At 30.0% G+C, this 27,982-nt stretch overlaps 4 protein-coding genes across 7 annotated transcripts; 1 reads left to right on the top strand and 3 right to left on the bottom strand.

Moving 5' to 3' along the window:
• Positions 1-6: 6 nt before the first annotated feature.
• CPN60BETA4 (TCP-1/cpn60 chaperonin family protein) lies at positions 7-5,011 on the bottom strand. Of its 4 annotated transcripts, none has more exons than XR_016322894.1 (15): positions 4,600-4,857; positions 4,381-4,506; positions 3,907-4,044; positions 3,610-3,705; positions 3,240-3,482; positions 2,928-3,162; positions 2,351-2,520; positions 2,111-2,188; positions 1,936-2,007; positions 1,750-1,854; positions 1,382-1,474; positions 1,168-1,260; positions 792-918; positions 372-677; positions 7-226 (listed from the first exon to the last, which is right to left on the bottom strand). XR_016322894.1 is itself a non-coding variant. In XM_089726707.1 (15 exons), the coding sequence occupies exons 2-15, from the start codon at positions 4,651-4,653 to the stop codon at positions 628-630; spliced, it is 1,680 nt and encodes a 559-aa protein (XP_089582833.1). In that variant the 5' UTR covers positions 4,654-4,687; positions 4,864-5,011; the 3' UTR covers positions 170-627. The 4 variants fall into 4 exon arrangements, 2 of the variants coding, with proteins under 2 accessions (XP_089582833.1, XP_089582832.1); XM_089726707.1 differs by adding an exon at positions 4,864-5,011 and having other exon boundaries at positions 170-677; positions 4,600-4,687; XM_089726706.1 differs by having other exon boundaries at positions 170-677.
• Positions 5,012-10,268: 5,257 nt separating this feature from the next.
• Positions 10,269-11,158, top strand: LOC105640791 (phytosulfokines). Its single transcript, XM_012225184.4, has 2 exons — positions 10,269-10,673; positions 10,829-11,158. Exons 1-2 carry the CDS (start codon positions 10,503-10,505, stop codon positions 10,946-10,948), a joined length of 291 nt encoding a protein of 96 aa, XP_012080574.2. The 5' UTR covers positions 10,269-10,502; the 3' UTR covers positions 10,949-11,158.
• Positions 11,159-15,068: 3,910 nt separating this feature from the next.
• On the bottom strand, positions 15,069-16,048 carry BZIP (basic leucine-zipper 8). The gene has a single exon (XM_012225183.4). It carries the CDS (start codon positions 15,805-15,807, stop codon positions 15,208-15,210), a length of 600 nt encoding a protein of 199 aa, XP_012080573.1. The 5' UTR covers positions 15,808-16,048; the 3' UTR covers positions 15,069-15,207.
• A 9,466-nt stretch (positions 16,049-25,514) lies between these two features.
• LOC105640789 (fe(2+) transport protein 1) lies at positions 25,515-27,291 on the bottom strand. Its single transcript, XM_012225182.3, has 3 exons — positions 26,478-27,291; positions 26,137-26,286; positions 25,515-25,852 (listed from the first exon to the last, which is right to left on the bottom strand). The coding sequence occupies exons 1-3, from the start codon at positions 27,054-27,056 to the stop codon at positions 25,547-25,549; spliced, it is 1,035 nt and encodes a 344-aa protein (XP_012080572.1). The 5' UTR covers positions 27,057-27,291; the 3' UTR covers positions 25,515-25,546.
• Positions 27,292-27,982: the final 691 nt, after the last annotated feature.

Genomic DNA, 27,982 nt, shown 5'->3' with positions numbered 1-27,982 from the left:
AATACATTACAAATCAATATAAAGTAGTGCTATGATTCAAGCAGACTTCAATTACAATATTTCAAACACATCTTATGTTACATTAGGCGTTCATTATATATATATATATATATATATATATATATATATATATATAGTGATCCTTTCAATTCTACTTGCATAATCATGCTATATAAATTTGATCAGCTCTCTTGATCTTCATTTGCCTTCAATAATTGGCCAGCAACTGCTAAGAAATATTAAGTGAAAGCACATAAACCTTTGACAGAAACAAAAAGCAGATACATCAAGTTTATAATAACACAAAGCTAGTATATATTGGGAAAATAATATTGACCATTTGCTTGTGTAAATATTTACTCAATTGCAACCTGCAATCTTGTTAGATGATTATCAGTTGCTCTAAACCATTTTCCACCTAATAGTTTGCCTTGCGCTTCATTTCAGAACTTGAATTTGAGTGAAACTCTTTCATCATTAACTAATGGCTACTGGCAACTGTTTGATCAATAGCAGCACCAATCGATATGGCGAACGAGAAGACTCGAGGCAGTTGTGCTACTTCTACTTAGTTAGTGCAGCATGCCTACTCCCTTCAGTGATTCAAATGACTTGAAGAAGTAGTTTTTACAATTTCAAACTCCTGCCTCTCAACTGTAAGTCCATAGGTGCAATACCTGAATCATTAAACATCATAATTATCAGCAGCAGATAACATGCAAAACTGTCGTTTGTTTGCGCCTGCTTTTACTTGTGAGTGCCTACTGATATGATGTGATGGGGTTACTTACCTGGAGTTTTTGACATCGGTTTTCTCATCGGTAGCATTCGTGGTTCCTTAATGTCAACTACAACAGCATCAGAAATCAGAAATGTTTTGGCCACTGATGCAGCATTCTCCAAACAACATCTAACTACCTGCTCCAAATTTCAACTGAGCATTGTCAGCATTTTGATTTCTGTATTGTCGTTAGTTAAAGGTAAAATATTACATTTTGCTCCAATGAAAATGTTTAGCTTTTGTTTCTTCAGCATACATGAATCAAATAAATAATTTTTAATATCAATTGAAACATTAATGTCTCTTTTCTTTTTCTTTAATTGCTTATAATGGCTATGTATAAGGTTGATGAAAAATGCATCCATCTGAGAAATAATTAAGCATACCTTTGTTGGATCTATAATTCCTGCACTTATCAAATCCTCATATCTATCTCTTGCAGCATTGTAGCCATATCTTGGATTATCATTTGATAGAATCTAACAAATTTCAAGAAGTTGTGTTAAATTGTGTTATAATGATCAAAACAATTTCAGAAACCCAAAATTTCAATTTTCAATTTTGATACTACAGAACAATTATGAACTAAGTTGAAAGGACCTGGTTTATGACAATGTTTCCATTTACACCTGCATTTTTTGCTATCAGTCTTGTAGGATAACTCAAAGCTCTTTTGAAGATCTCAGCGCCAATCTATATGAAAGTTTTCACAACAAGATTGCGACAGTAATGAATAATTGAATAAGTCGAGAACTATGAGAAAAAGGTTGTACTTCTGTAAGATTAGGTGAAATAAAATACTACTATGCCTTAGTATAGAAGGAAAAATATGAATGATGAATCATTAACGAGTGAAATGTATGTACTACTTCAGATTGATTAATAAAAAATCTCCAAGTCTTGTTATAATATCATCCACCCTGAATAATTAGATATGAACATAGAAAAAGGGAGGAAAGGAGAGGCACCTTCTGTTCTTCATCATCCAAAAATTCTTTAATACCATCCACCTTTGTGGACAGCCTCAGAAGGCTACACCCACCACCAATTACAACACCTTCCTCAATTGCTGCCTGCAATATAACAAGCCAGAAGCTTATTATTTATAGTCAACAACAAAAGCCATTGAAAGATCAACAAACGCAACCAGCTACCTTGGTCGCATTTAAAGCATCTTCGATCCTCAGTTGTTTATCCTTCAACTCAACTTCTGTTTGTGCTCCCACCTATGATTTGATTGATAAATCATAAAGCTTAAAGCAGAGACAGAGTCTTGAGATGTTTGCATTTTCAAGAGAAGAAATTGCTTAGCTATAAGCACTTCATTACCTGAAGAATGGCAATTCCTCCTGATAATCTTGCTATTCTTTCATTCAGTATTTTCCGTTGAAATTTTTCTTCGCTATTCTGCAAAGCAAGACTAATAATGTTGGTATCCCAGGCAGGGAATGCTATGCCATGCCATGCATTCAGTTTGTTCAAGAAATCGCTAGCCTTAATTATTGATTCTTAGATGTAGCAATGCACTACAATGGTTGTATAAATAACATTGGCAAAAGCAAAATGCACCTCAACAAGATTACGAATCTGAGAAACCCTAGCCTGAACAGCTGCTTGAGTGCTTCCATCAGTAACTATAAGTGTAGAATCATTTGTTACCACCACCTTGGTAGCAGAGCCTAAAACCTCCACGCCAGCCTTTTCTAGGATGAATCCCATCTCATCTCTGATTACTGTACCTGCAAAACATTTGAAGAGTTGAGATACAAATACAAAAGTAAAATGCAAATAATGAAGATGAATGACACCAGAAGAAATTTATTAAAAATGAATTTCCTTCTTATTCCACTATTTTTCTCATGAAATAGGAATAAGTTTAACATCATACAAAGGACTGCTTCAGTAGTTCATGCTACAAAGATAATAAACACTTGACTTTTATTTGCTATTTTGCTCTAATTTTCAAGAATTATAATGCTCTGCGTTTCATTCTTAATATTTGATGTTTATATATGAAATAAACTTGAATGCATTCTTCAAGCTTATCATCTCACACAATCAAAGAAAAGTTCATCTCGCTAATTTCTGATGCTTTCATACTATTAACAGAAAGATATTAATTCATGCTTAGAACTTAGTCCACTACCTCCTGTCAAAATAGCAATGTCGTCTAAATAGTGGCTCTTGCGCTCGCCAAAGGCAGGCGCCTTGATTGCAGCTGCCTTCAATACACCTTTGAGTTTGTTTCTAATAACTGGAGCCAAAGCTTCCTGCTCAATGCCCTCTGCAACTATCACTATGGGATACTTCTCTTTGACAGCATTGTCCAATATTTTAAACATCTCCTTTGCATTTGTGATTTTTTTGTCAACCAAAAGTAACTGAAACCAAACAATTTCATTCTCTAATCATTTCAGAAACTAACATGCCAGACTGTGTAAAATCTTGCATTTCTTACCTTGCAGTTGTGGAACTCTACTATCATTTTTCGTCGATCAGTAACAAAGTAGGGGGATAAATATCCACGATCAAATTGCATCCCTTTTACAATTTGTAGATTGTTCTCAATGTACTTTCCATTTTCGATTGTGACTACACCTCTCCTTCCTACTTCCCGAAGAGCATCAGCTATCATGTTTCCCACTATACTATCATTCCCGGCACTAACTGCAGCAACATCTGCAATCTCATCATCTTCAACCTATATTTCTAAGTTATAGTTAATATTCTTGCAGACATAGAAGTAGCATATTTTTTTCCTCATTTTACATGCTTTCTAATTTACATTCGTTCATCTTAATTTCTCTGAGAAAAGTAAATTTATTTACCTCTCTAGACATCAATTTGAGTTCAGAAACAAGGGCTTTTGAGGTTTTCTCAATCCCACGAGCAATTTGGACAGGATTCATGCCAGCTGCAATAACCTAGAAATTGTGACATCTTTAATATAAAAAGTTTCAAAAAACTTGTATGTAGCCTTGGTGAGATATATATCTTAAGCATAGGTGTCTTACACTAGCTACAAGTTTACTTTTTATCAATAGCTTTTCAATTCTCAACCATATTAGAATATAAGAAGTATTGATCCATAAATCATTACCATTAGAATGAGCATTCAATCTCACCTTAAGACCCTCAGTAATTAAACCATGAGCAAGAACTACAGATGTTGTTGAACCATCACCAGCAAGGTCATTAGTTTTTGCCCCAGCCTGTCTCACCAATTTCACTCCAACATTCTCCAAAGGATCCTCCAATTCAATCTATCAGATATTAACAAATATTAACAAATCAGATAAATATGAAGAAAATGTCTCCATCAGAAAGTAAAAGGAACAACTAATTTTCCCTTATGTGTGTATGAACAACATCATTTCCTCAAATCCTCCTACTCAATATAAATATTATAACAATTTAATTAGATTTACTAAACTAATGATCTTTGAGTCAATAATACTAGAGTCATCCACAGACAATTAAATTACGTTCACAATTTCTTATCCAAAAAATTAACTCTTAAAAAAAAGAATTATCATTTGTAATGACACCAATTATGTATAATTGACTTGATAATAATTAATGGGCAAGTTATGAAATACCTGTTTGAGAACAGTTTCTCCATCGTTAACAATCTTAGGCGGTCCATACTTATTTTCCAACACCACATTCCTTCCTTTTGGACCTAAAGTGACGCCTACAAGCTGTGCCACCATATCCACCCCAGCCTGCACCAACCCAAAATCAATTCTCAACGTACGTTCTTAAACCTGGGTAATCAAAACAACGATAACAAGAAATGGTGGAGCTTGAAAGAGTACCAGAAGTTTCTTTGCTGCCGAACCATCATGGTTAAAGTAAAGGTCCTTGGCCATGGCTTTAGGATGTAACGTACAACGTGAAGAAACCCTTTTGGGAAGAGTTGGGTTAGTGAAAGATATTGCAGAAATTGGATTAGGTGATAAGGATGCCATTGTTGAACCAGCAAAGCTATTTGTTCAATTTTGCTAAAGATAAATAAACCAAAAAAGAGAAACAAAAAAGATAGTTGAGATATTTCCTATCTGAAGGATAAGAGGAGATACCCGCAACGGGAAAAATATCCCAGATGGTTGATTTTGGCGCTACTTCATGCCCGGGCTAACTGTATTCTTGCAAGTCTTACAGACTGTTATTTTTTTTTTTTTTTCTTGAAAAATCAAAACTTACAGACTGTTATTAACAGTCTATAAATGCCTCCTCTTCCTAGACGTTGTTGTCCTAGAAACTAGAAACAAAAGGCCGTACGACACAGACGACAAAACAGATGGTTGGCTAATCTTACGGTTCTCTAATAGTCTAGTCGTTTGATTGCAGAGCATCTTTGAGACGCTGTCGTGTCTAAACGGCTAAAAAGAACAAACCGCCATGTATAGACGACGGTTCAAGTATTTGCCAAACGGAAATTATAAGCGACAATAGTGGAATTAAAAGTCATAAAAATATTATGCTTTTAGAAATTATAGTTTAAATTTTTTTTTTTTTTGTAAAAAAACATTTTTAAACCGTACTACTTATAACTTACCATTTTTAGTAACTTACCATTTTTTATATATAAAAAAAACTTTTTTACACGATACTCAAAAGTGTCATACAATATCAGTAATGGACTTATTAAATCGTAATTTACCAATTTTTATACAAATTAACTAATTGAATTTTACATTAATAAAGTGTTAACCGCAGATTTTACAAGAGTAAGAATACAAGTACGATCCACGTGAAATCCATTTGCTAAAACATTTATCTTGGAAAAGAAATTACACCTTCTCGCTCTAAAAAATAAAAAGAAAAAAGAAAAATTCTTAAGTGTTTTGATATAAAAGTACTTAGGTGAACTAGTGTTCAAGAACGTGCGATGCACGTTGTTACTCGTTGAACATACCCATTAGAATAATTATTTATAATTTATTTTATTATATATATTTTTATTAATTTTTACAAAAACAATATAAAAATTCAATATTTTTAGTTATAATTATTACATGTATAAACATAGGTGTAAATCACTATTATACATATCTAGTATTTGATGAAAAATTTTAATAATTTTTTATAATAGATTTTTTGACGAAATGGAATAGTTATAAAATTGAAAATAAATAATCATTTGATCCAAGATCTCGCATATATAAAAATAAATGCATATATAAATTATTGGTAGTCAAATTCAATTTTTTTTTGTGATAGTATACCAAAATAAAAAAAAAAACCAAAAAGTTAAAATTAGTACCTCAGCCATTAATAATAATAAAGTGAGAAAGTAAAAAACTCATTGATAGAAGCCAACTAAAATATAGTTATTTGATAGATTAAATTTTCAATTGAGTTATAATTTAAATATTTGTTCTTTATTATCATAATAATAGATGTAATATTAAAATCAAAGTATAATAAATTTTTAAACTAAAAATATGTAACAACTTAAAAAAAAGAAAAAGCATTAAGTTGTTAAAAAAATTACAATCATGATTTAAATAATTTCTTTAAAAAATTAATAAATTTATACTAATTGAAATTTGATCGAGAAATTTACTTAGTAGATTAATGATAAAATAATTAATATTATTCAAGAGAATGATAAGGCAAAATGTAGCTAATAATATTAGCAAAGCAAATAAAAGAAAATACGAAGAAAAGAAAATAATTTTAATTTATAATTTAGAAATTTAATTAGTTTGAGATTTTTAATATAAAATAATTAAGTCCTTTTGCAATAAAATTATAAATATAATTGGTTTATTATTGGCTTCAATCAAAACTTCTAAAATACGATTTTCATTCTTAATTAAGATTGGATAGAAGTTTTCGACTATGATTTCTAATATATATTTGATTTAATATTAATAAAATACATATAGTTTATTTAATTAATTTATTATTATTAAGAATCTTATATATTTGACTAGTTTATTACATTTTGTATTAATTCAAATATTATTTAATATTAGTTAATATTTTGCATGTATTAATTGTCAAGAGAATACAAATTTCAATTAAATAATACAAACTATATTCATAAAATTCAATGATATTTATTCCCTACTTTTTTTCGAACTAATGGATTTATTTATCTAAAAAAAATTTATCTTTATCTTTTCAGCCAATAAAATTAAAATTCTTAAAGTTTTATAGTCTTACCATATATATCTTATATAATATATAATATAATTTATTATTTTATCCAATAAAAGTTATATTTAAATAGAAAATTTACATCCTTAATAATTAAATTAGCTTTAATTTTCAATCAATAAAATTAAAATTCTTAAAGTTTTATATTCTTACCCCCCACACACATATATATAAAATAGGAAATTAAAACCCTTAATAATTAAATTAGCTTTATTTTTCAACCAACAAAATTAAAATCTTCAATAATTTCCTATTTAGAATTGATTAAACTTCTTATAATTGCTAGAACATACTTATTAAATATAAATAAAAATTATTCTATCATTTATAAATAGAGAAAGTTAAAATTATACTTATCGCAAGAAAAAGACATGATTACAAACTCAATGATTCCAAATTAGCAAAACTTGATGCAATAATTATTGATAGTCAAAATCAATAAATTCGTGACAGTCAAGAATAACAAATTCTTGATAGTCAAAATTCAAAGCAATTAAAACCAAACGTCTATATAATGGTATGATAGGACAAAATCCTAATTAGAGTGGGGTTAAATTTATAATATTAACATAATAAAAATAATAAATTGAAATCATAATTAGAGTAGGATTAGTAATGATATTTTTGCCAATTCATAAATTTAGTAAGATTGTTTTAACAACCCAATGTTTTCTCCTCATTTGCACTTTTAATATTACAGTTACAGTCAAATTCCTAATTAGAATGAGATTAAATTTATAATATTAATAAAAAAAGAGTCACTGGGATTAATAAATTTAATATAATATATTTAAATTATAAGATATTAAATCATAGTTTTTTTATATGTATAGGAATTTCAAAAATTTTCTAATTAGAATATGACTAAATTATTTTTAACGATATTTTTAATTAATCAACTAATAAAATACCAATAAAATTAAGAGTTTTCTAATTAGAATAAGGCTAAATTATTCTTCAATTAACCAATAAAATTAAAAGTTTACAAAGGCGTTTTAGGAACCCAACATTTTTCCCTCATTTGTACTTTTAATATTACAATTACAGTCAAATTTCTAATTAGAATGAGATTAAATTTATAATATTAATAAAAAAAGAGTCACCGGGATTAATAAATTTAATATTATATATATTTAAATTATAAGATATTAAATCATAGTATTTTTACATGTATAGAAATTTCAAAAATTTCCTAATTATAATAGGAATAAATTATTTTTAATGATATTTTTAATTAATCAACTCATAAAATACCAATAAAATTAAGAGGTTTCTAATTAGAATAAGACTAAATTATTCTTTAATTAATCAATAAAACTAAAAGTTTATAGGGGCATTTTAAGAATCTAATATTCCCCCCTCATTCGCACTTATATATATATATATAGCATACCATAGGATGTGGCGAATAAGAGATTTGCAGTGACAATAGCTTTTGAATTTTGGTTACAAATTTACCAACGGAAATTAATTGGGTTGCTAACTCGTCTGTGGACTCCGGCAACAGAAAACTATTGTGATATAACTTTAGAAACGGAAATATTCCGTTTCTAAAACGTTTGTAGAACCCTTTGTAAACTTTTAGCAACGGAAAAGTAATGAAACAAGATTTGTTAGTTAGTAAAAATAATAAAATCAAGGAAACTAATATAATCAATCTAATTAAAATTATTATATAATTTTAATCGATAAGTAAAATTAAATTTTTCTAATTAGAGTGTCCATCACTTTAAAATATTGCATGATAATACTATTTAGAAGGGAAAGCTTATAAGCTTGTAATTATTCACGATTACTAAACAATTACAATTAATCTATAAATATAAATTATAAAAATTATAAATAAAAACTATTCTATTAATTTGTAAATAGAGAGAGAATTAAAGTTATACTTACTGCAAGAAGAAAATATGACTACAAATTCAATAATTTCAAATTAGCAAAAGCTTGATGTAACAATTTTTGATAGGCAAAAGTAACAAATTCTTGATAGCCAAAAGCAATTAAAACTATAAAACTATATATATATATATATATATATATATATATGGTATGATAGGACAAATTTCTAATTAGAATGAGATTAAATTTACAATATTAATATAATAAAAATAATAAATTGATATCATAATTAGAATAGGATTAGTAATGATATTTTTGTCGATCCATAAATTTAGTAGGAGCGTTTTAGAAACCCAATATTCTCTTCATTCGTATTTTATATATATTATACTAAATCTGTTTCGTAATACTTGTCGCATTTGAAATTTCACATTTCTTAAGAAAATCATTAAATGTGTCTAAGTTATAATAAATTATTGAATAAATTAATTATATTACCCTTAATTTAATAAAATTATTAAATTAAGATAATAATTATTGGTCATATATAAAAAATAAATATAAAAAAATATTTATTACCCTTTAAAACTAAACTATAAATATAGTAAATATTTTAAAATAAATTATTTTTTTAGATGCTATAAGTATTATATAAGTTAGCAGATGTTTTAAGATGTTAATAACTTCGTCGTGTCACAGTGTTTCACATTGAGAAGCATCATGCCACGTGGTTGATGTAAACTGCATAGAATCTTTCATACATATCGATAACATAGATTTACTACAGCTCAAATTTCTACAAGCCTAAATTTTATAAAATTTTAAAGGTTAATCACCGTGTCAATGCCAATCAATAATTATATTTATGTTGACGTAAATATATCAATAATAATTATATTTATTTCAATATAAAATATAATCAAATAGTTGAAAAGTCGTTGTTATATGAGATATTTTTAGAATGTTTTTTATAATATATAGTTGATTCTAATTTTTAATTAAATTTTATTATTATTATTATTATTATTATTATTATTATTACAAACATTATTTGCAAACCGGTTTTGATTTAAAAACTAGAATCCGTTTTATTAATTCAAAAACATTTATTGAATTTATCAAATTATTTTATTTGATTGAAGAAAATAGACAATAATTTTTGCAACTAATAGATTATATTGTACTTCAATATTATTATTTTTATTAATAATGAAATTTAAACTATTTAATTTTATTTCAAAAATACTCTTTAACTTTATACATTTTATTTTTCAATATAGTACTATATATCAAATTATTTCTTTCTTATTTTTCAATATGTGAAATTTTATAGACCATACAATTTTATAGAAATTAAAATTTGAAATGAGTGTAAATTAAAATTTTGTTTCCAACATTCATAGGTGTCTGTCACGTGGAGCCAAGCAAGCATGTGATTTAATCAAACACCAGAAGAACAATTACACGGGTAGCACAAGTTGCATCATCAACATTCAACAACAATAACAAAACCAAATCTGTCTTTCAAGAAAAATTATGTCTCTGATTAAACATGGCGATGTTTCCTAGGAACAAAGAAATAATAAAAGCTTTGGGTTTTGACTTTTTGGGTGCTCATTCATGGAACCTCACTCTTCTCTGTCACTACCCTAAAGGCCTAAACTAATGAGTCTCACTTCTCAATGCTATTATTATATGATATAGTTCCATGAACCTCTCATCTTGTCTCTCTATATTTTCTCAACTTTGTCTGTTACTCTTTGATTCAAGAAAAATGGCAAAGATTACTGTAACTTTCTTCTTCATATTGGTATTGCTCATTCTCTCAACTGCAAACGCCACCAGACCCATTTCTAATCCCCAACTTTCATCATCACATGTAAGTTTCTTATTTCTTCCACAGTAATTCCATTTTTTTTTTTTATGAATGTAATCTCGTTTCGAAGTTCTTGGTTAGTTCTTCTTATAAGTATTTTTTTCACGGATTGAATCCACAGCTTTATGCAACTGCTTCTCTTTTATAAATTTTTGTAGGAGGAATCAAGTATTAGTTATGATGGATGTGAAGGTATAGAAAGTGAAGAGTGTTTGATTAGAAGATTCATGGCTGAACATACAGACTACATTTACACACAAGACATAAGAGGACCATGATTTTTTTCTGCTATTTCTTTGTTCTTTGTTTCTTCCCTGATCAAGTATAAATGTGTAAGTTGTGCAATTATTTTGAGAAGTAATTGAAGTATCATCATAGATTATCTTGTTTCATTAATTAGAAAAGGCACATTTAGATGGTATTTAAGATAGCCATTTGGGTGTAGCTTATGATTAAAATCAATCTATGTTCAAGTTGAGAACATGCCAGTTTTGCAGGCTCTGGTGGCTGAATCAAGGATAAATTTAGCAGTTTGGCATGTGCTGTCTCCATGTTCAGCCCAGCTAAACAAGACCCTATTTGTCGTAGCAAATTATTAATGCAGAGCCTGAAGAACCCGTTATTGTTTAATCGTTTCTCGCATGAACCGAACTTTTGATTTGGGCCTGATTCTCTATTCCACTCCCTCCAGGTCTTGAATAGCCAATTCATTAAACTGGAATTGCAGGACCAATCAATCCAAATCTACAAAATCAAAATAATGTCATTATGATATAAGTTTAATTAATTTTCATTTATTGAATTAGCTCGTGAGTCGATTCATAGCGATAATCTAATGAGCCAAGCTTGAATTTAACTCATTTATTAAATAAATTCAATAACTTAATTCTATAAACTTATCAAATTATTATGAATAGGCTCTACAGAAAAAAAATACACAAGATTGGAAGTCGTGAAAATGAAAACTTATATGCGCTAGCCCAACCTATTAGCGTTGGTCTGCTAAACTCAAATTAGCAACAACAACCAATGATTGGACCGGAGAAGATTAGACTTAGAAATTAAAAATAAAAATCTAGTCCATACTAGACCTTTTTCCAGCCTTTTCTAAAATATTCTTTTGCAAAAATTCATAAATATATTATTAGGACTAGATTTAATTACATATGATGTATTGGACCCTATTATCAAAGAATGGTATAATTAGGGATGTCAATGGTACAATTACGGATGCATCGGGTTTGACTCGATTTTTATTTAAAAAATAGAGAAAAAGAAAAATATATTGAGTTTTAAAAAGAAAAATAAATGGAGCGAGTTAGCAAGCGGGTCGGATTTTATTTTTAAAATCTATTGTATTGAGTTTTACTTATCAATTCAGATAGATAGGATTCAGAAGGGTATTCGACGGGGTGGGTAAAATTTTTATTCCTAAATAAAATGTTTAACATTAATCTCTTCAAATTCAAAAAGAAAAAAAAAATCCTATAAAAGAAACAAAAATATAGTTCTTTTTTAGATTGGAGAATGGAGGATTCAAATTTAGATCTATTACTAGATCGTATATGCATTTACCACTAGGCTATACCTTAATGTGCAAAATTGAAATATAGTTGAAGTTTCAAAAATTGAAGAAATACTCATATAGACCTTAATTAACATTTACCTATACATAGACCAAATTAATAAAAACAAAACATTTTGTTTTCATTGTTTGGTCGTATGAAACTAGTTCTAATTAAATATTTTTCCAAAAATAATCCATTTCATCTCATAAAATTCAAAAATTATATTTAGCTCATTCAAATTTTATGTTCTAGATTCACGGATGATCATTAATTATAAAGCTTGAATAAACATGGTTAGCGGGAAATCAAATAACAAAGAAAAAGAAATTGTTGATGGTGCATGATGGAGGCAAGGGTGATTGGGATAAAAATAGCAGCACTTGATAGAGGTGACTAATAGGTCGGATGGTTCTCGACAAGAAACCAGGCAAAACTTAGTGGCTTTGTGATGGGCGGTGGGAATAATTGGTCAGCAACTTTCTTCTCCAAAAATATGCATTTCATTTGACAGTTTCATTCTTATTTATCAAACAAGTACCTATGTACAAGAACATGAAAAGCTTGTATTAAATTAAACTTTTTCCTTGGGCCAATTCACATGGAGTATCAAAACATAATAGTGACAGCTCTGAAAGAGCTCGTTTGTTAGGCTATCTAATTGCATTTCTAGATGATAAAATAACCACAAAATATAATTTTTTTAGATACTATGTTTAAGGATATCTTAAACTTTTGTTTAACAGTTTCGTTAAAAGGGTCTTGAATTCATGACCTCGTGGATCCCTCAATTCTTCAGATGCTCTTTACTACTCAATTACTCGTGGAATTTGCTATAATTCTTTTTGTTTTGGTTTCTTTATACATGTTACTGTTTACCTTACTTAAAACTTAAAAGTCCCTTGCCCTTTCATGATAATTATATATCAAAAATAACTGTAGTTAGAGCATGCACATGCTAAGAGGTTAGTTCCAACTTCTTTCCCTTTCCTTTTATCTTCCTTTACAAAAGTAAAGCACTAGTTTTTGTTTTCTGGTCTTTATTTATAATTAATTTGGTAATTATGTTGTTTTGCAATTTCTTATCATAGCATTTTCATTTACTTGAAATTTCTTTGATGGGATTTTACCCGAAGAACTCTTAAGCCCTAATAAATCGCTCATGCTTTAGCTAGGGTATCTTGTTCTTATGCTGATTTTCATCTTTGATATGAGCTTCCTTTTGCTATTGAAGCTCTTCTTGTTCTTGATTTAAACCATCAATGAAAGTATCTTTCCTTCTAAAAATAAAATTTATTATAATATAGTTAGGCACATTCTGATTTAACTGTTTGTGACCACTTAATCCTTTTTATATATATAAAATAAAAATCTATGATTCTCTTAAATCTTAATGATGCCTTGCTGCAACTTTTTGAAACTGCAACTTTGATATTATATATGCTGTGCACTTCCAGTAAAATAATGAAAAACAAATTAGCCATGGCATTAGTTCAAGATAAGCACAGACCAAAGCAACCATATTTAAGTGCTTGAAACATGTGTACATAAATATTTATGCATATATAAATACTTACTTTTTCTTTTTCTTGTTTTTTAAAAAATATGTGATACTCAGAAATCCATATTGTCTGCAACAACTTTTTACGGAGAACAGATTCAGACCTTCACCAGAATTGAAACAAAGTCCACCAGAGTGGAAGTTTTGTCAAATTAAATGTTGAATTTGTTCTAGGAGGCTTAAAAATGATTTATTTCATACTAAAAAGTCAACTATATAAAATAATATGAACATTACATTTCTTAATTATCCAATAGGAAAATAATTAATATTCTTTTTTCTTTGCTATTTTGGCTTCCATCAGAGTTCAAACTCGAAACCTGACCATCATGAAAACCTTGTATCTACAGTAACAAAACAAAACAATATTATGCAGAAACTGCATCTGCAAAATGCCAAAAGACCAATGAATTGCACGGAAATGGAAATGAAATGGGGAAACCACGTTTAAAATATAATTTCATATAGAAAAGCAGTATTTTATACAGGAAAATGGACACGGAAAACGTTTTGAAACTCAGAAACCCCCATGGCTAGAAGTTTCCGTGCATCATAGCCAATGAAAAATTATCAGGCTATGATTCCATCAGAATCGGTGAAACAATGTAATTTTAGGGGAGAAAAGTTGGGCAAATTTTGTGCATGTCCAAGAAAAAGCTAAGAATAGTAATAGTAGTCGTAGAAGTATTGGAATAGTGATTTATTAATTAGTGGATAGCCTTTTCAAATGTTTTTGCATCTTGTACTAGTTATTTGTATGATGAGCCACTATCACCAGCACCTCCACCACCATTTGTCTTCTTGCCCCCCTTGCTATTGTAAGCAATACTTGACTGGCTATGGGGCCTCTCTTCCTTTGCCTAACCATGAATGGAGCTGGTCTTGACAAGCTCCACCATTTCTATAATTAACCATTTACTTTTCTTCTTTAAAATATTTCAGTACACCTGAGAAAAGTTTTTTTTTTTTTTTTTTTTTCAAATTTCATGTCATACAGTACTATTATCCTTTATTTAATTAAGTATATATAGTCTTGTTGCTTTGGGATTTGATGTTCACGATCAGTCTATGATCCAAATATATAATTCAGATGAAAATTCTAATAAAAGTTGGTGGGGTTCTTAAAATGATTAAAAGTATTGAAAATATTATTCCAGTCTTCAATCTCTCAATAATGGAGTAGTAATGGATTTCATTTTCAATTTTTAATTTTTTTCTCTGTATGCATATGCGGCGAGAAGATCTATATTCATACATAATTCAGTAATGGACTGATCAAAAAACTCAGCTGTTATTGCAGCTTTTCTTTTTTTCTGATCTAGTACAGTATATCTTCAGACCAATAAACATCAGGAAAATAAAACTAATTATTACAGAAAATTTCCATCTCTCTTTATTTATTTATTTTTTTTTAACGAAGCAAGTCTACATTAGTACTAGAGATGGATTGGTTTGATGCTTCAGCTCTTAAGTGTGCTGTGTTGCATGGAACTACTTCTTCAAGATCTCTTAAAGCAGTAGCAGTAAAAGGACTACCAATTTGCATTTCAGTTAGCATTTGGCGAAGATCAGAAGCTTCTTCTTTAAGTCTTGCATTTTCTTGAAGAACGCGGTCATGACATTCAGAAACATGATTCAGTTTATCCATCAGGTTATGATTCTCAGTTCTGAGACGAACAACCTGAGACCATAGCTCATCTAAATGTTTCTGTTTCCTCATTCGCGATCTTCGAGCAGATTCCCTGTTCGAAATCATTCTTCGCTGTTTCCTTTCGTCTATTATGCTGAGTTGGGTTTCTTCAGCTTCATCAGAAGTTGAGTTGTTGCTCAGGCTTGAGGTCTGAGTAGTGAAATCCTGAACAGGTTGAGGAAATGGAGAGTTCTGATGAAAGTTTGTCAATAGCGTATTGAAATGGAAGCTTGGAATGTTGTTCTGATGTAGAAAACCTGAGAATGGAATTGGATTTTCCGGCGAAAAATAGTGAATTCCTGTAATCTCACCTGGAATCATGGCTTGGATATTATTTCAAGGTTCTTGATTTTTTTTTTTTTTTTTTTTGGTTGGTATGGAGACTTAGGAGAGTGTTCTTGGTAGGGAAGAATGGGTAGAGGAGTGGAAGGAATTTATAGAAGAAAACGAGGCTATTTAAGTGGGCCAATTATATCAATATAAGATTAATTGCTTACATGAGCAGAATTTTTAGGAAAAAAAATATATTTATGTGTGTGTGTGTATATTGATTATTATGAATGTCACTAAAAGAAATGCTGCATCTGATGTATGCATTCCTTTTTTTTTTTTTTTTTTTGGATTTGAAATATATATATATATATCCACTCACTACTTTCTTAAAAGCATTTGTAATGGAATGGATATGAATGTTTATGTTACTATTATGTATGTCAATAATATAAAAATCGATATTTGGATAATCATTTGGCTAAGGCATGAGAGAAAAGGTTGATGATGTGGGAGAGGAAGCAAAAGAAGAAGAGGAAGAAAAGTGATGATAAAGTCAATTTCAGGGGAGGGCTTAACTTAGGAGCCTGGAGAAGAAGTTCAGAACTCTATCAGCCAAAAAAACCTTATTATGGTTAGTGACGCAAGGAAGTTCAGTGTAAAAGGTAATTAACTGTAATTAATTACAATTTAGATGACTCATTAAGCACTTAAATGTGAGTATGGAGGGTCCATTAATAAGTTAGAATGAAATTATATTTAATTTGTTAACATCAAGTACCTAAATAAAATCCCATCTCAGGCTCAATTTTAATAATATATTCTGTTTTTGATTTAAACTGAAACTAGGCTAGAAAAACTCTATGCAGATTCTTCTTTGATCTTGTGGTGATGATGATATTGTCGCTTTCCTATTTTCTTTCTGTGAGTCATTGGTATGTATTATCTTGTCAAGGCTAGAGACAGCTCCTTTAATTTAATTCCCCATAGCTGAAAGAGCCTTTGGTGGGTCTTGTCCTCTGTCAATAATCAACTGTAGAAATGTCAATGGAACAGATAGTCATACTAGTAAAGAAAGAACGAAAGAAAGAAAGCCTCTACTTCTTCTTTCTTGTCCTTTAAAGACCATTTAAAATGCTTATTTCTGCATCTAAAAGCTACTGGGTTGTAATATTTTCCTTTGGACAGATTGAACATTGCATGCCTATTTCGGATTAGTGATTGCAATTAGCTACTGCAGTCCAACAGCTAATAATTACACTTTGATTGGTGTTTTGGCTGCCAAAACCCCATTTGTCACTTTTAGCTTATTGTGTTTTAATTTCAAATTATGCCCCTTGCTAAATTTCAATCTACCTTTTCAATCTAATTAGAGTTGTATTCAACAATAGTTTTTTTTTAAGCAAAAACGCTAATAATTTTTTGTAATGCTCGGTAACATAGCATTTGAACTAACTTTTAGAGATTAAAATAACTTTTCATAAAAAGTTAACCTTTTAGTGATTTATGAAAAACTACTCAAATAATTAACACGTACCAAAACAACTAATTTTACCAAACAGTCTTTAGAGATAGATCTAAAAATGCCGAAAATAAATAACTAACTAGCAAAACAGATAAATAAAATTCAGCATTAAATATGACCAGAACATACTCTCTCGACTCACAAACCATTAAATCTATATAATAGCTTCCAGAGTAATATTTTCATCGTATCTCCCTGATTAATTACACATAAAATGTGAAATCATCCATGTGATATAAAGAATAAGTACCTCTTCAAGATAATCAAGACAATGTTATTTCATGACCTATAAAACATTAACTAAAGAACCATGTCTCAATCTCCATCTAAGCACCTAAACTACCTTTATCATAAAATATATGCTACCATGATCAAAACTACAATGTGGCAGCATCTTAAGTTTAATTAGTTTCTTTATGTTGAATCCCACTTTAGACTATAATAACAAATATTAAATCATAAAAGTCTTGACGAATCTTGGAGGCAGCAAATGATACAGCCTGAAAATGTTCATATATTCTAATAGAGTTTTGAATATTCTATTTCTTTAGCTTCAATAATAAAATATATTGAGTTTAGGTGATCCCCCACTATAGAATAACTTCCCTTCTCTAAAATTCCTTTGTGGGGTCATATTATGTGAACAGATAATCAAAGAACAAGATTCCAAGAAAAAGAAACCAAGTTAAATCTGTGTTTGGATATCATATGGCAGTCTTTAATTTGTTTCTTCGTAAATATTAATTTATAGTTAAGTGCTTATTTATCCCTTTGCAATTTGCACTATATATGGATAAGGGCATATGCGTGATATTAGATTAATCAAAAGCTTGTAAAATAATAAAATTAGTCACCATGTAAAATATCATTTGATGCAAGACAAATGTGTCCACAAGAAAGAAGAATAATAATAATTTATTGAAGGAAAAATAAATTGTATTACATGATGCATAAGCATATGCTATATATTGAGCAAATAATTCAATAATGGAGTATTTATTTCATAATGCAAGATACTAGGAGTTTTTGATTCTGATGATTTTGTTGTTTTTAGATATTTTCACCATATGAAAAATTGATTGCTCTAGAGATAATAGTGACATTATGCCACTGGAAGTAAAAAGGCGTGACGCATAAATTTAACTATGACTTTTGGTCGATTATTTTTGTGGTCTCTTTATAATTCTGCAATTTTATATTTCAGTAATAATTATGTTTTACGCCAAAATGAAATATTGTTGCTGGAGTTCAATTATGACCCTACAATTCCATGTATCATTTTGGTTAAGGGTATAATTATTATTGAAATGTGAAAATATAGGATCAAAATAGATTTTTTGCAAAATTTAAGAAGCCACAAAGACAATCGCGGAAAGTACAAGGTCAAGTTTATGGAATCAAAATGACAAATTATGTAGTTGCTTTTGTAATAAAATTTTTATCTTTTATTTTGGTTATAGACACAGGTGAATATATGAAAATGAACTTGCAGTGTTTTGATTTACCATGAAGTCAAGTAGGTATAATTCATTTTTTCTTTTTGAAGTTGGGAGCAGTCAATTCAGGCCCTCCATTTCACAAATTAAGTTTTTTTTTTTTTTTTTTTAAATAGTCTATTAAAGTAACAAAGGCTGCCAAAACAAGTTGGACAAGGTTTGATTGACCCAAAGTAATTTTTTTTTTTTCCTTTTCTGAAAAGATATATATATATAAAGCTAAAATGGACTATTGTCCACAATTAATAACATGTGGGTACTCTTGTACATGCTATCTGTTTTAAGGTAAATTTTGCTTGTCAGCCAATAATTTTATCAGTACAAGAAAGCAACAACCTGAATCTTAACTTGACAACATTACACATGGCAATTCTATAAGATTTTGTCTGAATCCTCTCTTTGAAATTGGCATTACACATTGTGACGATGACCCTTACAGTTGTAACCAGCTAAGTTGAGCTGAACCTTAGTAAGCTCGGAGACGGTTCAGTTTGAAAATCTAAATTTAAATTCGATTTGTTTAAAAATAGCTAAGCTCAAATTTAATTTGGGTTCAACTTGATAATTATAAACAAGTAAAGCTCGAAATCAAGCTTATAATCTATCAAAGCAAAATCACATTGTTTTAATATAGGTTTAATTAATCTTAACTTGTTGATTATCAAACCAAATGACGCCGTTTTAATATAGATTTAATTAATCTTAACTTGTTGAACTAGCTTATGAGTTCAACTTAGCTCAGCTCAATAAAGTATAAACTCACGATATAGCTCGTGAATTTGACTCAATAAAATTGACTTCCAAGCCAATTCACGAGCTAATCTCAACTTATTTATTAAAAGTGATTAGTAACTCGATTCGAACTCAGCTCGATAAGCTTTCAAACAAGTTCAAGCAAATTTTTATAAAGTTCAATCTCGATTAGCTTATGAATGTCTTGACTAATTTATAGCCTTAATGGCACCCTATAGAAGATTTTTGTAGTAAATTTTTTTTCTTGTAATTAGTATAAGTTATCTTTAATCTTTTCATGTGCATTAAAACTAAATTTTTTATTAATATTATAGGAGTCACTATTTAAAAATTATTTAATGTTTTTCTATTCTTTATGTCCTCATTATACGATATTGAATTATTAGCTTAACCATCAATGGAATCAATAGTAGCGAACTACATCTCCAAGTGAATCTTACCTATGAGATTTATAAAGATTTGTAATTAAAATGTAAAATCATAATCGTTGGAATGGTGTGCATATATATATATATATATATATATATATATATATATGTGGAGAAATATTACTCATAAATTATATTAACAAATATAAGATATAAAATATTACAATCAATTGCTAAAAGAAAAAATATTTTTTTAATAATACAATAATATCTATAAATAGATACTCTAAAAAATTTGTCATATATATCTTATAGAAAAAAAAAGTAAAAATGAAATCCTTTTTGATTTTGGATTTTGTGAAATGATAAAGAGAGTGATTGAAAAACCAATCCATTATATGAAGCACCTCAAATTAATTCAACCATAGCATGTACAGAATATGCTTTGATTTGATTAAACAGTAACGGATATAAAAAATAAAATAAAATAAATAAAATGCAGGGTCCTAGCAATTGAAGAAAACAACAAAAACAAAAAAGATATATATAGATACACTTGTTTTTCTTTTATCCACAACTCCTCTCTCTTTCATAGTTCATAATTCAGACATGGCTGGCTATTGCCTAGTCTAGTAATTAAATGTAGGCAGGCACGGGTAAAATGAAGAGACAGAAGGGAGTAAAGGGGGGGGGGGGGGGGGGGGCACACAATGTACGGAGGGGGACTCGATTTAACACCAGCCATTTCCATATCCATATGCTAACAAACATTTAAAAAAAAAAAAAAAAAATATATATATATATATATATATATATTATATAAATTTAATCAACCATTTTCTCATTGCCACATACAATGGGGCCATGTATTTTCTTGCCCCGTGCGCCACCATCCCTCCACCAATTCATTTCTACTGCTGCCTGTCAGTTCACTCCAAAAGAGCTTCATTTTGACACTTCCTTTTTCTTTTTTGAGCAAATTTTGGAAAAACCGAAACCCAAATTATTTTTTGTTATTTGGTTTTTTTATTTCGATTTTCCATTTTTGAGTAATTATTTTTGAGTAAAACTGAACGTTCCATCAGATATCAGTTTGTACAAATTCTGAACTTTTTAGTTATTATTATTATTATTACTATTATTATTTTCAGACCTTTCAAGTTAACTATCATCATCATCATCATTATCACATTATCATCATCAATCAATAATTTTGATTTTGAAATTGTCAGTTCCTGTTTCAAAGGAGGATAAACTCATAAACAGTTCTTAAAATGATTTTGGTTGCATTATATTATGAAAATTCTATGCATTATATTATACAATGCATTGGCTTGCTGTTAATTTTTATAATTCCATGTGAGGTAGTGCAGAGATAGATAATATAGTCTTCTGTTGAACGTGTCAGCACCTGAAATCAGACTCTTGAAAATTCTCTAAGATCAAAGGCCACCACATCTAACTCTTTTGTCCAAGCCTTTTTTTGGCCTTCCCTATCGTAGTGACTTTGCAATTTTTTTTTTTTTTTTTGGTACCATAACCTGTGCATGCACTGTCTCCACTTTCCCCCCACTCAATTAACTTTCTTTCTTTATTATTTTCTTTAATTTATTTATTTTAAAATTAAATTTTTCCATCAAAACGAGAAACCGATTTAAATTATGAGAAAATCATATTATTTTATAATTCAACTAAAATCATCATTCCTGAGCTTTATAGTAATTTTATAAAATTTGAAAATGTTCAATCCAAACGTAGCTTTAACAGAATTCTTTTTGTGAGGTCATCCCAACTTTTGAATGATTGGTCCAAAGAGGATAAGCTCATCATCATCACCATTTCTTATTCATCATCTAAACCTCCTCTTCTGCTAATTTCTGCATATAGCTTTTGTCTTATAATAATAATAACAAAAATGTTGGTGGATACTGCATTTAGAATAATACACTATAATATACTATTTTACTGTATAACTTGCACGCATGTTTTGTTTGTGCTTGCGTATGTTTAATTAATTAATTAAGGTCCTAATCCACTAATTAATGTGGATGTTAAAGTTGATAGGTTCTTTAAAATAATTGGCATTGTTAGTAATTCAAAAGCTAGCACAAATCTTGATTATCTTTTAATTAATTGATTAATTGTGATTAATCAATTAATTGTGACACGTGTCTATGGACAATAGATTGAAATATTTGGACAGTAGGTCATAATAGATATTTGTACGTTGATGAAAGGATTGGTCAGTATCAATATTCTTCCTAGTACTGTCACAAAATAAAAAACAGTTGCCAAACTTCCAACCAGTAGACGTGCCACACTGTTCCATCTCTATCTGTATATTTATTGATTTAGTTATTATTATTTAATTTTTCATGAATGATGATCATCCACGTGTTTTGCAAATCATAGCTAAAATGATGTTTTTATTGTCTCCAATTTTGGTGATTTCAAACCATATTTTTTAACTAAAAAATGAATGAGTATTGAGAGATTAATCAATATCATTGGCAGACAAAAAGTATTTATATATATATATATATATATATCAGAAGAGAATCAAATTATTTCGATTAAATTTAAATTTAAAATTAAATTGAAATAAACTAATTCAATTTAGTTAATTTTAACCGTAACTGGCAAAATAATTAATTAATGGTGTTTGGCTATGGTTGAAAAATGACCCATCCGTTCTTGCTACATAAATAAATGTGGGTTTATGTATTGTATATTTTGCTAAGGCTCATAATATGTATTTTGAAAGAAAAAGTTATTCTTCTTAAAGATAACTTATTTTTCTCTTTAACTAAAAAAATATTTATTGTAAAATTACTAATTTTCAAAACTTCAAACCCTAAAACATGTGAACCTCTCATTTGGCAGGATCTGACACTTAAATATTTTTGAATAATATATTGAACCGTGAGGATTTGCAAAGTATCAAAAACCACAAAGGCCTTAATTAATTGAATTTGCTTATTATGCTGTTTGCATATGGGTTGCCCCACCATTAGCCATTAGCTACCCATTTCTTTAATAACATCAAATAGACAACAACCATAAGCTAGGCACAGGCAATGTGGAAAATGCACAATGCTTACTTATCATCATCATCTTCATCTTTGAACCTAACTAAATAACTTGCGTAAGCAGATGCATGTCAACTTCAAAGCTTTTGGCTTCTCCATTAATTAATTAATTAACTATTAAATTAATTGCATCAACCATAAAAGGTTAACTTGAGTTGTAATGCACATTTGGAAGATAGTTAGTGGTTGAATTAGTTAAACCTTATTTGTCAAACTACATGTGACACCTAGATTGATGAATTTCACATTGGTTAAGCACATTGTGGAAGTACTGTATATAAGGAATGACAAGCTTTATACTAGTAAATGTTTTGACCTAATAAGGTGGTTCTGGATGTTACAAACTTAATATTAGAGTCAAACCTTGTCTCTCTGACTCTCATTCCAAAATTTGAATTTTACTGTTAGAATTATTGAAAACATAAGTTTATGAGCAAATTTGAATAAATGATTATGTTTGATATTTATAATGAACAATCAAGCATATGATCTTATAATGACCAATAGAGTTGATTATGGTCAAGTAAGATTGTTAATTTGCTGCTAATTATGTCATGTGACATTTATCAAATTAGTTTATTTTAATTAATGTATCCATTTTTCATATGCTTCCAAAAAAAAAAAAAAAAAAAAAATTCAAGTAGTGGGAAATTGTGGAATCATTTCTCTGCATACTTTGTGTTGACCAAATGGTCCAAGACTTGGGCCTTGGTCTAAAATACCACATGAAAGCAGAGAAGTGCAATTTCACATATCAAACTAAGACCATAGATAAATATTCATAAGTGGTAATGATTATATTTTTTGATTAATTACATATTGTGACCTCAGACACTCAGTGTTCCATTTTGAACGGAACAGCTTTTTCTCTTTGCTTTTTCTGTTTGTCCTCAAAGATCCATCTATAGAACAAGTTATGACCACAATATCAGGTTTGCCATAATTAATAATAATAATAATAACAAGAACAACAATTATAGAAAATTTCTTGTTACTTTTTTCTAGTCTTGTCATTAGTGCTTAATGACCTAATAATCTATATGTTCATATCTAGATCAAACAAGATCAAGAATAATAATTAAGAATTTTGCAATACTTTTTATGTCATATTTGTTTTGTTTTGTTATAGGATTTCATAGAATCTATTTTAGTGCTATAGTGTTATATATATTTAAATAATTAAAATTAAAATTATATATTGTTATAATTTTTCATATAATTGATCAAAAAAGGTTATCATTTTGTTAAGAATTCGTTTGATATATAACGATTCTATAAATATAATTTAAAATTCATATAAGGTATACATAAAAAATTCATTAACGTTCGATCTATGTTTTTAATTTTATGATATTAATATATTTATATTAAGTTTTAATAAAATCAATAAAATTTACAAATCAGCTTTAAAATAATAAGACTATAAGTTAATTAGCAAGGGTAAAAATTTAATTGGTCAAGATATTATGGTTTCACTCACTAGCAAATATCAAGACTATAAATTAAGTAAACGGGTAATTAACGGTTCTCATCGGGCATGAATTGTCAAATTTGGATCCATCTCGAACCGGACACGGGTGTTAAAATATCCAAACTCATTTTGAATCCGTTTAAATACTATATGAATCCGCTAAAACCGGATCGTGTACCCGCCATCCCTAATTCTGGGCTCATATTTCTGGTCACTAAGCGAAACGACAGCCCCTTTTTTGCATTTCTTTTTGTTCGAGACGACAAGTATTTCTTACACATTAGCAAGTCCAACTTATGGTCGTTCGATGACTGTGCAATAAACTATGGTGAGATCACATCACAGTTAGAGTTCTTTGTTTGAAACAAGAATCTTCTATTCACGTTTTCTGGACATGCAAGAAAGACAGTCGTCCGACGAACGCTTGCCTGATGCTGATAGGTTCACACATCTGCTAGTAAGTGAAACGATAATCGTTTGGCCATTTTAAAGGGAAAAACTAGGTCTAGGATCAGTGTTTAATTAGGATGTTGGCATTAAGGACTACATTGAAGCAAGGTGCATCTCTTAGACTTCTGACTTCTCTGACAGAAAGTGTTAATAATGGCAAGTACTGCTTGGAGCACCCACCAAATATATACTCTGGATGTCTTCCTTTTCTTTTGTTTTTCTATTATTATCCATTCATGAATGTTGCCTGTGTTTTTGTACTGTCATTTACTATTATGGGTATTTTCTTTTTTCCCTTTTCTGTTTATGGAGATATGAAAATGCTTGTTATTGGTATTTATATATTTAGATTTTCTTTTCTTTCTACCATTACTATAATCACATGTTTGATTTACCTTGTAAATAAAATGGGAATAGAGATGAATGTATAATTAACAGAATTTAATGCTATATATATATATATATATATATATATATATTTCCGATTAACTTTGCAAATCAAATAGAAAAAAAAATGAAATTCTATTTCAAGGATTGTATATTCTATATTAACTCTAAAGCATACTAATTAAGCAAAATTTACAAATTAAGAAACTAATACCCACACAAAAGCAGGCATTTACAGTTTCTTGTGTGCTCTAGGCCCATTTTGCCATTAGTGACATGCCTCCAGCACCTAGTAGAACTGCAATATATGCCAGCATTTGAAGTTTCACATTTTGCTGCAATTTATGCCCCATAAAATCTGCTGCCAAGAGATCCACCAGCGCCATATAATTCAGTAAACCAGCGGATGAAGCATTTAATATTCCTACTACAATTAAAGCTGTAGGGCTGTTTTCACTGTACACATTTGACAAACCAATTCCCAGTGCAATACCAAATGGAGTTGTGGATGAGAAGAAAAATACCATTGTTGCTTTCATCTTCATTCCATACTCAGCCTGAGATAATCATATACACATCATATTGTTAATTATCAATTAGATTATACTAATAATGTTCACTGACCAATAAGGTGTTGGTTGAGGTGATAAGCGATTTCAGTGCCCATAAAGGATCAAGATAAGTTCGATGTTCAGGAAGCCCACCTTACTAGGAGGACAAAAAACCTTTGTCCTTTTACGGATTGAGGGGATTAAACCTCCTCGTTATATATATATATATATATAAAATGTTCACTGGACTCTACTAATTAAGCAGTTTCCAAAAGGGTTGGTAGTCATACCTGTAGTATGCATCCTCCAAGACCCATTCCTTCAAAGAGTTGATGGAAACACAAAGCAGCAATAAGTGGTCTGATTGTGCATGGATTGTCGGAGGCCCCCATTGACAAGCCAATCACTACTGAGTGCACTACAATGCCAAGTTCCAAAACCTGCATGCATATGTCGTACAAAATAGTACTCAATAACCATATTTACATAACATACGGTACATTACATTCACATACATAAATGGACTAAAATTCTTTCGTTTTAATTTTTTTTCCATAGCAGGACAAATCCGCCTTTAGCAACTACTGCAGAAATTAATGGGAAAGGCATGAATTTTAACAAATATTTATACCTGAGCCACAACACGATGCCTTAACAATGGAGAATCAATCCCACCTGGGCTCTCTTCAACCTTAACATTAACTGTCTCTCCATCTTCATTTCCTCCTTCCTGAACGTCATCTCGAACACCTTCACCTTCACTTCGAAGCTCATGCTTCTTATAGTAACTCAACGCAAATGAATCCACCATAAGGGTAATGAGAGCCGATAACATGGCAACGAATGTAGTGAACGGAAATTTCCTCCAAGGGTTTTCAGGCAAACACTCCGATGTCAAGCAATTAAAAGAGTCAGGTAAAACGTGCATGTACCCTGTCGCTAAAATAACGCCAGAAGCAAACGCTTTGACGATTGAGAATAAACTTTTATCAGGTGAAAGAGCTGGAACTGCCCGTGAAAACAATGGCAAACATACTCCAATCATGCTTGTAACTAGAATTGAAGCTATTGAAATTAGCTTGAGCTTTAAAGATTTCGCCTTGTCGTGGCATTCTCCTTGGGTTTTGGACTGGCATTGTTCGGCGGCTAAGGCTGGTAATGCGAAAGACAGAATTATAAGAAGAATAGTGATATTAACTCTCAATGCCATTTGAGAGTAGTTAAGCTAAATATGCCTTGTTAGTGAATTTTGCTGGTAGCGAGTTGGTGTATATATATGGTTTCCGGTGGGTCTCTATGAAATAGTCTTTCTCTACGACTCCACCTGAATAGAAGATTTCAAGATCGGAAGTAGTGATCTGAATTCACGAAATGACGAAAATACCCCATTTGAAATTATAGTGGTTTACTGCCTCTGGTTTACAAGAGGGTGAGAATGGTGTAAATTTTGGTAAAAAGTTGGGTATTTTGGTCAGCTTAAGAACGGCAGTGGAAAACTTGGGGTGGCGTGTCTGCTTATGACCCACAAGAGCTTTTCACTGTATAGTTTTACGCACGTCAGCTACTTTTGCCGACGTGGCAAATCCTCATCACGCCACCTTATCCATTCACCTCGAACCTCGGAAAACAATCTCCCTCCTCCTGGACCTCCTTCTCATCTTCTTCTAATCTTCTTCGCTGCCAAATCTTTACTCCCGCGCACAGTAAGCCTTACTCGCTCTGAAAAATATGAAACCTCGCGCATTACTGGAAAGCAGTCTCTCAATTTCACATTCTCCATATCTTCAATCTCGTATCAGAAGGTCTCTCCCTCTCGCAAAGTCTCCATCAACACTCGCATTTCTCCAACGAACCAGCCGTATTCACTTCAGTCCTCTTCGTCCTCATTCTCTAGTTTTAAATCCTGAATTCAAGGTATTTTGATTCTCTACTTTTCTTATGATTTGTTTCTTCGTCATTGTGATTTTGGTTTGTACGTTTTGTTATTGGAATTGGCTAGGTTGTAGAAGCAGTGAGATTTGATGGTCCGATAATGAATATTGGGGTTGAGGATTGTGAATTGGTTATAGAGACTTGCATTACACGGACTTTGCCGCCGGCATTGACGCTGGAGTTTGGTCTTCGGAGTATTAGAGA

This window comes from Jatropha curcas, chromosome 10 (genome assembly GCF_041381405.1).
Source record: "Jatropha curcas cultivar XTBG-Jc1 chromosome 10, XTBG_Jcur_1.0, whole genome shotgun sequence".
NCBI classification, from domain to species: domain Eukaryota; kingdom Viridiplantae; phylum Streptophyta; class Magnoliopsida; order Malpighiales; family Euphorbiaceae; genus Jatropha; species Jatropha curcas.
Note: the sequence above shows the minus strand (reverse complement) of the source record. Positions and strands in the feature narration are given on the sequence as shown.

Coding starts and splice junctions, on each gene's coding strand:
- BZIP (XM_012225183.4), bottom strand. CDS start 15,807: ATGATTCCAGGTGAGATTACAGGAATTCACTATTTTTCGCCGGAAAAT.
- CPN60BETA4 (XM_089726706.1), bottom strand. CDS start 4,752: ATGGCATCCTTATCACCTAATCCAATTTCTGCAATATCTTTCACTAAC. Junction 3,483..3,609: donor TCAAATTGATGTCTAGAGAG/GTAAATAAATTT, acceptor TTAGAAATATAG/GTTGAAGATGATGAGATTGC. Junction 3,163..3,239: donor TAGAGTTCCACAACTGCAAG/GTAAGAAATGCA, acceptor GTTTGGTTTCAG/TTACTTTTGGTTGACAAAAA.
- LOC105640789 (XM_012225182.3), bottom strand. CDS start 27,056: ATGGCATTGAGAGTTAATATCACTATTCTTCTTATAATTCTGTCTTTC. Junction 26,287..26,477: donor GGCATCGTGTTGTGGCTCAG/GTATAAATATTT, acceptor ATATGCATGCAG/GTTTTGGAACTTGGCATTGT. Junction 25,853..26,136: donor TTGGAGGATGCATACTACAG/GTATGACTACCA, acceptor TGATTATCTCAG/GCTGAGTATGGAATGAAGAT.
- LOC105640791 (XM_012225184.4), top strand. CDS start 10,503: ATGAACCTCTCATCTTGTCTCTCTATATTTTCTCAACTTTGTCTGTTA. Junction 10,674..10,828: donor CCCAACTTTCATCATCACAT/GTAAGTTTCTTA, acceptor AAATTTTTGTAG/GAGGAATCAAGTATTAGTTA.